This window comes from Aspergillus thermomutatus (genome assembly GCF_002237265.1).
Source record: "Aspergillus thermomutatus strain HMR AF 39 chromosome Unknown NODE_223, whole genome shotgun sequence".
Lineage (NCBI taxonomy): Eukaryota > Fungi > Ascomycota > Eurotiomycetes > Eurotiales > Aspergillaceae > Aspergillus > Aspergillus thermomutatus.
In genome coordinates, this window is record NW_020798273.1 from 41,289 (window position 1) to 49,498 (window position 8,210).

Genomic DNA, 8,210 nt, shown 5'->3' on the forward strand with positions numbered 1-8,210 from the left:
GAGTTTATGTATCAGCAAGTTAGCTAAACCACGAAATATGGCCAGCACAGCTCGTCGGGGAAAGCCGTTGATCTCCGCCGATCACGGGTTCCTCTCCAACTGGGTCTTCCGCTGCAGTGTACCTCCCTCTCTACTAAAAGGTTCGTCCCGCATTTTCTCCTCATCATCGGCCTTCAAGTAACAGATCAAGTTCGACTGCAGAGGTTGAATTTCGATCAATCATGCGGTCGATATTCTCCGTTCTCCAGCAGACGGCAGCTACAGCGTGGCGGTCGCAAATTGCACCTGTTCGGAGTTCTCGCGCAGTGTTCGAGCTTGATTCGATTTGCGCCAGGTGCCGCCGACAACAGATTCGTTTCTCGAGCAATCGGCAGCTTGCGGATGATCCCAGATGGCTATCTGTAGTTGACCACCCTGCGCAGATTGTACGCACGGGACGCAAGCATGGGCCTGGCCTGATCATCCTAGGTACGGTGCAACACATACTGCGCGAGATGTTTGGAAGCATACTCTGCGAGGGAAAGTTTTTGGCTAACTATGATTAACCCTGCTACAGCATTGATCCCCATCACAGCATTTATCCTCGGCACCTGGCAGGTTCAGCGGCTCGACTGGAAGACAAAATTGATTGCGAAGTTCGAGGATCGTCTCGTGAAGCCTCCTCTCCCATTGCCCCCACGTATTGATCCAGACGCCATCTCCCAGTTTGATTACCGACGAGTATATGCTACAGGTCATCTTAGACATGATCAGGAGATGTTGATCGGGCCCCGCATGCGCGAAGGCCAGGAAGGCTTCCTTGTGGTCACCCCACTAGAGAGAGGCGAAGGGGAAAGCACAATCCTTGTGAACAGAGGCTGGATTTCGAAGAAGATGATGAACAAGAAAGACAGAGCCATCGGGTTACCACAGGGCGAGGTACTCGTTGAGGGCTTACTGCGAGAGCCGTGGAAGAAGAACATGTTTACGCCAGAGAACAAGCCCGAAGAAGGGAAATTCTACTTTCCCGATGTCCATCAAATGGCTGAACTGACGGGAAGTCAGCCGGTTTGGATTGAACAGACTATGGGTAAGCTAATTCTTAGCATTCCGAGCAGGAGTTTCCGACATGACTGACTCTGAATCTCCCAGTGCCGGATATGGTCGAATCGATGGACAGAGAAGCCAAGGGTATTCCCATCGGCCGCGCAGCTGAGGTCAACCTGAGAAACAACCATAGCCAGTACATTTTCACATGGTAAGTTTCTATGCGCGCGAATTTTCCTCACACTCAGCCTTAGCCTCCTTCGGCCCCCAACTCTTCGCACAGTTGTTAATGTTCCACAGGTACGGTCTGTCGCTGGCAACATCAATCATGTTGTGGATGGTCATTCGCAAAAGGCCAAATGAGGCCACCCGTCGTGTCGTCCAGAACCGGAACTGGTCATAAATTCTGGATTTGTCATCCTCGAGTGCATTGTCTCACGGCGTTCGGCTCTGTCCTTTTTTGAGATCCTGTAGTATATATCCCTGTTCACGGTGGCATCGCCAATCTCATGTCCTGTAGGAGCTCTTTCGGCAAATGCTTCTGCGCGAGAGAGAAAACGGTAGTGGCATTGTTGATGTGCCGTTGTCTAGCAGATCAGCATCCTCCTGGTGCCATAATCATGACAATTTCTCGACTCACCTTCTCAGCAAAGTCGTAACATCAGTTTCATCAATAGTTTTTCGCCCTGCATGCTTAGAATATGCGGCCAGGTCTTCGCTAACTTGCTCAAAATACCACGCCGATGCTTGCTCTATAGCAGCCAAGGTTGCCTTGCTTATCTTGGCCTTGGATCCGGCTCTTGCACGGGCAAACCGAGTAGCTAGCTTTCGAACCACTCCCACTGGCATATTGGGCACAGGAATTCCATGGCGCGAGAGTTTCTTCTGCTTGACACCTGGGAGTACGCTATCTTCGTCTCGCAATCCTCCTCCGACGAGCCCTGGACTCTCGCTCAGGGAAACTCGTGATGGCATATTGAGCTCCAGTCCGAAGTCGCCAGCGGCACCGCCAAAATCGCCATCGCTCATGTCTGATTCTGGGCCTATCTCCGGCTCGAGATCAACCGGAGGAAGCTCGAAACCTTCGTCATCGTTCAAAACTTCGTCCTGCATCAGATCACCCTCACCGGGAGGAGGTGGAGACGGGAAGTGGAATTCGAAGTTGAAACGCCCGAGATCCTCCGTTTCGCCCCTGCATCAGAATTAGCTGGGCCGAGATGAATGACAAGAGCACCCTCAACACTCACCCTCTGTCGAAAGCTCCCTGGCTGATAATTGTATCGTCCGGTCCATCACCTTCAATGCCCGTATCATCGTCCTCGCCGCCTTCAGAGCCGCTCCCCAACCTGGTTGAGTCGCCGAAGTTCTCGCTTAGTCGTGGATTACCGTAGCTCATCATAGATAGTCTTGCTCTGTCATGTTCGCTAGTCGCTCTTCGTGGGTACTCAACGGATGTATATGTAATGTCTTCCTCATCGAAAGCTAAGGAAAGCCTAGGCGGACGCATTTCCGGACTTCCTTCATCGACCTCTTCCACCTCCTCCAGAGGTAGAGAAAGCCTGGGACGTTCCAATTCCGGTTCATTGTCGAGTTCCTCGATCTCATCTTTCTCCTCTTCTGGTTCCGGTGTCGGCTCCAGTTTCTCCTGGGGTGATGAACGTATCGGCTGAGAAGTGGGCGCAAGGGCTAGTTGAAAGTCAGTCCGGAGCTTGTGAGTCTAGATGATCTTCCAATCTTGATCCTGTGCGCGCGTACCCTTTCCAAGATTCCGTAGGATGTCAAATGTTGTCTCTCTCTGAATCCGCCCACTCTTCCTGCGATCGCGTCCGGGCGTATTGGCCGCGCGCCGCTGCATCGTGCGAAGTCCATAGGGCGTTGACGGAGCATTCGTAAGTCTTCTTCCTGGTGTCCATCGAGAAACCGACGGATTGGCAGACGGGGTTGTCGACCCTGCTAGACGGCTCGGTGTGAGGGGATACCTCGTGTGGATTGGGAGTCGAAGCTATCGATCGATTCATTAGACCATACCGTCAAGTATCCTGAGGGCTGTATATACACCAATAATTAACTAACCCTAGTGGCTGTTATGTCTCCCGCCGGAGTATTCACGTTTGAGTCTGAAGCTGCCGCATCGCGCGACGGCCGGCGGCCGTGCGGTCTGGGAGTTGTTGACATCTATAGCTGCCAGGGAACAAGAGGTGCGATCACTGATCATCCAACAATCAGAAGGTTCGCACAATATCAAATGTCAATCAGTGGACAATTGACAACAATCCGAAGTGTATAGAGCAATCGATATCAAGTACACAATAGACGAGGGGTTTCATATGATGATCGGATGGAGCGCGTCTCGGATCATGGAGGTTAGGTCCCCGGGCCAGTTTCTGATTGGCTTAAGCTTATCGATAAGAGCTGCTGACTCAGCATAAAAAAGTTGTAAGGTAACCAGCAGGAAGCATCTCAATGCGACGAGCAAGAGTCAGGATAATCGATCTATCGGGCCATTGAAACCCTTTTCAAGAGTTACAGATATACAAGAGCATTTTTCGCCTTGCAATGTCCGACGTTCCCCCAAAGTCGTCCGGCCTCTCGGCCAAGGTGAACAAGAAGCGCAAGAGACAGGCCGAGGAAGCTCCCAAGGAAGATAAAGCTACACCTGCCAAATCGACCAATAATAATACCTCGGAGGCAGCTGAGGGCCCTCGAAAGAAGAAGAAGAAGAACCTGAAAAACAAGCAGAAGCAACAAAAGCAGAAAGAGCAGGATGATGATCCCAAGCAGCAGGAGCGCAAAGGCGGCATCGACGAGTCTATCGGCAAGATGGACGGCCGGTTGCTGGCTGATCACTTTGCCCAGAAGGCGAAGAGACATAACAAGGAGTTGACCGCGGTTGAATTGAGTGATCTGAGCGTTCCAGGTATGCTTACATTCGTCTTGCTCGGCCTTATGTGCAATCAAACTAATACGTCGGTCTAGACTCGGCATTCCTCGACACATCCTCTTTCGAATCACCCAGATCGCTAGACCAGCTTCCTGCGTTCCTCAAAGCTTTCAGCCCCGACAAGGGGTCCGGACTCTCAAAGGCATCGGAGGAAAAGGGCACGCCGCATACGCTAGTTGTATGTCCGGCCGCGCTTAGAGCAGCTGATGTGGTGAGGTGGGTAGATCAGACGTATATCGCTGTCCTGGGATGGAACTGATTAGATACTCTAGAGCTCTCCGTACATTTCAGAGCAAAGATTCAACAGTCGGCAAGTTGTTCGCAAAGCACATCAAGCTCGAGGAAGCAAAACAGTTCTTGCAGCGCGCACGGTATGCTCACTGCGATCTTGCCATCAATTGGCCATTCGTCTGACCATTATACAGAACAGGTCTTGGAGTCGGAACCCCCGCCCGAATCTCAGACTTGATCGATGCTGGTACGTCTTGTTCCTCCCTGGACTGCCATCTGGATGTCATGTTCGAACCAATACTAATGGAAACAGGGAGCCTCAAATTGGACGAACTAGAGCGCATCGTGATTGACGGATCTTACATTGACCAAAAACAGCGTGGCATCTTTGACATGAAGGAAACGCATCTCCCACTCCTCCAGTTGCTCAATCGCTCCGAGTTCCGCGAATGTTATGGAGCGAAACAGAAGCGGATTCAGATTCTGGTCTTTTAATTGATTTATTCTCTGTAGCATTGGCGTTGATTATTGGGACATCTGCATATTTGAAGTTGCATACTTAGTTTCTTGTCAGAAGATCTGTTCACATGTGTCGATATGATACATAGTAACAAATTGGACCGCAAAGTGCACATACTTACTTAGAACCAACTGTTTGCCTGGGATTTAAGGCATTAACACAGTGGAGCCACAGCTCTCACCGCCCTAGACAACCGCCCGGCAAAAAAAGTAAATTTCCCTTTTCGCTAAGCTTCTGGAGGCAGTTTTCCAGACTCAAGAATTTCCATTTTTGTTTTGGTCGTCGAGTTGAGATTTTGAATTTGATCTTCCGTATCTTCTGCTTAATTGACTGACTTTGGTGTCAATTCTCACAAAGAAAGCCCCTTTTTCGCAGCTACTCCGAGCATATCACACCAAAAATGGGCGACAAGAAACGCAAGCTCGCCGAGGAAGCCATTGCGCCCGAGGGCAAGAAGCTGAAGCAGGAAAAGTCCAAGGGAGAGCGGAAGGAAAAGAAGGAAAAGAAGGAGAAAAAGAGCAAGGCGAAGGATGTTGTTGAGGACGTAAAGATCGAGGACGTCGCGGCGCCTGAGGACAGCAAGCCGGAGAAGGAGGACAAGAAGGACAAGAAGGAAAAGAAGGACAAGAAAGAGAAGAATGAAAAGAAAGAGAAGAAGGAGAAGAAAGAGAAGAAGGAGAAGAAAGACAAAGATGAAGCCGAGGAGATGCCAAGCACCCAGACCGCAGCGGCCGATGCAATGGACGTCGATGGCGATGTGAAACCTACCGAGAAGCAAGAGGCTGAGAGCGACGGGCCCGAGAAGAAGGAGGAAAAAAAGGACAAGAAGAGCAAGAAGGATAAGAAATCCAAGAAGGAGAAAAAGGAGAAGGAGTCCGCCAACGAGTCGCAAGAGCAGCCAGAACAATCTACAGAGACAGCGCCTGGCGAAGATCACTCACAACACCACCAGAAAAACGCACGTTTCATCTGCTTCGTCGGTAAGTCAAAATTTGTTGATATCAAGGGCGTATGGCACAGCCGCAGCATTTGCTAAATTCGTTCGCACTCTCTCCTCGCAGGAAATCTCCCTTACTCCGCAACCGCCGACTCCCTCAGAAAGCACTTTGAGAAGAACCCTCCGTCCTCAGTGCGCGTAGCCACTGAGAAAGACAAACCGACCAAATGCCGCGGATTCGGTTTCATCGAATTTGACAACTATGACCGCATGAAGACCTGCCTGAAACTGTACCACCACTCCACGTTCGATGACGGGAAATATCCCCCTCGGAGAATCAATGTCGAATTGACGTGAGTTGAGCCAGATTTGCGCGTGCAAGGAGCCAATCCTGCACCTTAATACCAGACGTATTGGGAAAATCTCGAAACTAACAATATCGCAGGGCCGGAGGCGGCGGCGGTAAATCTGAGCATCGTAGAGCCAAAATCGAAACCAAGAACAGGAAGCTTAACGAGGAGAGACAACTTCAAGCCAAGGATATCCAAAAGGAGAAGAAGACTCATGCTAGGGGAAACGGCGACGAAGGCGCCGATGAGTGGGCTGGTATTCACCCCAGCCGAAGAGCCCGTATGGCATAAGGCGCTCGACTTGGATAGAGATTCAGTAATGAAGTTGCTCGACGACAAGAAGCCGTTTTTCAGTTTCATTTTCGCATTGTCGTTTTTGCACCTTTGATATGTTCCATCAGAGATATCCTTCATGTCATCGTTATATAAATGTGAATATTGGATGGTTTTGAGTTAGGTGGAAGTATATAGAATCTTCAATGACTGCACGATCCTTATGGGAAATCTTGATAGGCTGCTTACAGCTGTTTTCCAACACGCGCTATATCTATGTAGCAGTTAGGATCATGGAGGTGAAAACCGATTAAGCGACAGGTTCCTGTTATGGCGTAGCATGTTACAAGTTTATGCTGCATGTGCACGAAAAAGGCGACAAGATGAGGAAAGGGGTGTCCTGACCCAGAAAGAAGCTCATCAGGATCATGACATGTGACAGAGGAAACGAGAAAAGAAATATGAACACAATTGGAACAATCATCAAGGGGATCATTGCAAAACCTCAACTATCCCAGACGCCGTATTAGTTGTTTATGATTAAATGATGAGAGGCTGAAAAAGAAGGGTCTACAGAATGGTGCATTTCTTGCTCTTCGGTTTCGCGGCAGGTCGAGGGTTGAGGACAGCACTAGCGGGGTAATCAGCATCGGGAACAACGTCACGACTGTGTGGTCACTGCCAAACATACCGAATGGCTTCATCAAAGACGCTTTTGAGGTTGCGTTGCGTGAGGGCAGAACATTCGAGATACTTGTGCGCTCGGATCTCCTTGGCGACGGCCAGGGCTTGCTCGTACGAGACAGGCTCCATCTTTCTCTGCCGGAGAGATTCTGCTGTCGCGGGATCATCTCTCAGATCAAGCTTGGTACCGACTAGGATGATGGGAACATTGGGGGCATGGTGCTCGATCTCCGGGTACCACTGCATGAACGGTCAGTCGAAGGGGTTGCTGAGCTGTGAGCGCACAGCAGCGGACAGGGGGGTGTTGATCACCTTTGCCTTGACGTTGTCAAACGAGGGAGGGCTGACAATTGAGAAACAGATGAGGAAGACGTCGGTTTGAGGGTAGGACAACGGTCTCAGTCGGTCGTAATCTTCTTGTCCAGCAGTATCCCACAGTCCCAAGCTGATGGGTCTGCCATCTACCATCACACTGGCTGTGTAATTGTCAAATCTGGAAGTCGGGTCAACAACAGGCTCCGAATGAGACCAGCGCAAGGGAGGAAGCCACGGACACGGTAGGGATGTATTCTCCGGGGAATGCGTTGGTTGTGTACGAGATGAGGAGGCATGTCTATCAGGATTTAGGTTAGCTGCTGTCATCCACCAAGTAAAGAAAGCACCAGGCAATGTCTCAAGACCTCCAAGGGGAAAGGGAGAAGGAGAGGGAAAGCACTTACTTTTCCAACTGCACCATCACCAGTCACCACACACTGTACAGGGTCACCTATTAGCCGCGGTCTGGTCAACCGATTAACAATCCATGGGATATCTCGCGAGTTCTAACCTTTAATGACTGAGTAGCGGGTCCGGATGCCATGGTTTCTTTGTTGGGATTAAAGGTCTATGCACAGAGAAGAAAATCACAGTAAGGATAAGATGATGGACAGCTAGCAAAGATGAACTCAAATGATAGCGATCAATAATTAGCGTCGCGAGGTGAATTATGGGGGGTTTTAGCGTCAAGTGAAGGCGGATGGGGCGATAATGTTTAAGGGTATATCTGCAAAAGGAGAAGTTAAACGAGTTAGGACAATGCAATAGTATACGACAAAGAGCACATAGAAAGTTTTTAGAAGAGAGAAAAAAAACAAGCTGAAGACGGCAAAGGACAGAAAGAGGTCAAAAAAGGGTCATTGAACAGCGAAACAGGACGAGATCGAGGGGCGCAGGTCTTTGTGGTTGGGGGGGGGGGTAAGACAGAAGAGG

General features: G+C 50.0%; 5 protein-coding genes across 5 annotated transcripts; 3 read left to right on the forward strand and 2 right to left on the reverse strand.

The window, feature by feature from the left end:
* Positions 1 to 221: 221 nt before the first annotated feature.
* On the forward strand, positions 222 to 1,429 carry CDV56_105091 (cytochrome oxidase assembly protein SHY1; the record flags this gene model as incomplete). The annotated part of the gene is made up of 4 exons (XM_026758710.1): positions 222 to 468; positions 557 to 1,069; positions 1,132 to 1,237; positions 1,327 to 1,429. The coding sequence occupies 4 exons, from the start codon at positions 222 to 224 to the stop codon at positions 1,427 to 1,429; spliced, it is 969 nt and encodes a 322-aa protein (XP_026611510.1).
* Positions 1,430 to 1,513: 84 nt separating this feature from the next.
* Positions 1,514 to 3,201, reverse strand: CDV56_105194 (uncharacterized protein; the record flags this gene model as incomplete). Its single annotated transcript, XM_026758813.1, has 5 exons — positions 1,514 to 1,613; positions 1,667 to 2,218; positions 2,274 to 2,712; positions 2,782 to 3,028; positions 3,100 to 3,201. The coding sequence occupies 5 exons, from the start codon at positions 3,199 to 3,201 to the stop codon at positions 1,514 to 1,516; spliced, it is 1,440 nt and encodes a 479-aa protein (XP_026611511.1).
* Positions 3,202 to 3,582: 381 nt separating this feature from the next.
* On the forward strand, positions 3,583 to 4,693 carry CDV56_105365 (uncharacterized protein; the record flags this gene model as incomplete). The annotated part of the gene is made up of 5 exons (XM_026758984.1): positions 3,583 to 3,943; positions 4,003 to 4,183; positions 4,240 to 4,338; positions 4,393 to 4,445; positions 4,512 to 4,693. 5 exons carry the CDS (start codon positions 3,583 to 3,585, stop codon positions 4,691 to 4,693), a joined length of 876 nt encoding a protein of 291 aa, XP_026611512.1.
* A 425-nt stretch (positions 4,694 to 5,118) lies between these two features.
* Positions 5,119 to 6,296, forward strand: CDV56_105481 (RNA-binding protein; the record flags this gene model as incomplete). Its single annotated transcript, XM_026759100.1, has 3 exons — positions 5,119 to 5,698; positions 5,780 to 6,008; positions 6,101 to 6,296. 3 exons carry the CDS (start codon positions 5,119 to 5,121, stop codon positions 6,294 to 6,296), a joined length of 1,005 nt encoding a protein of 334 aa, XP_026611513.1.
* A 552-nt stretch (positions 6,297 to 6,848) lies between these two features.
* racA (putative Rho GTPase Rac) lies at positions 6,849 to 7,821 on the reverse strand (the record flags this gene model as incomplete). Its single annotated transcript, XM_026759232.1, has 6 exons — positions 6,849 to 6,909; positions 6,970 to 7,202; positions 7,248 to 7,455; positions 7,517 to 7,575; positions 7,682 to 7,714; positions 7,789 to 7,821. 6 exons carry the CDS (start codon positions 7,819 to 7,821, stop codon positions 6,849 to 6,851), a joined length of 627 nt encoding a protein of 208 aa, XP_026611514.1.
* Between the last annotated feature and the right edge of the window lie 389 nt (positions 7,822 to 8,210).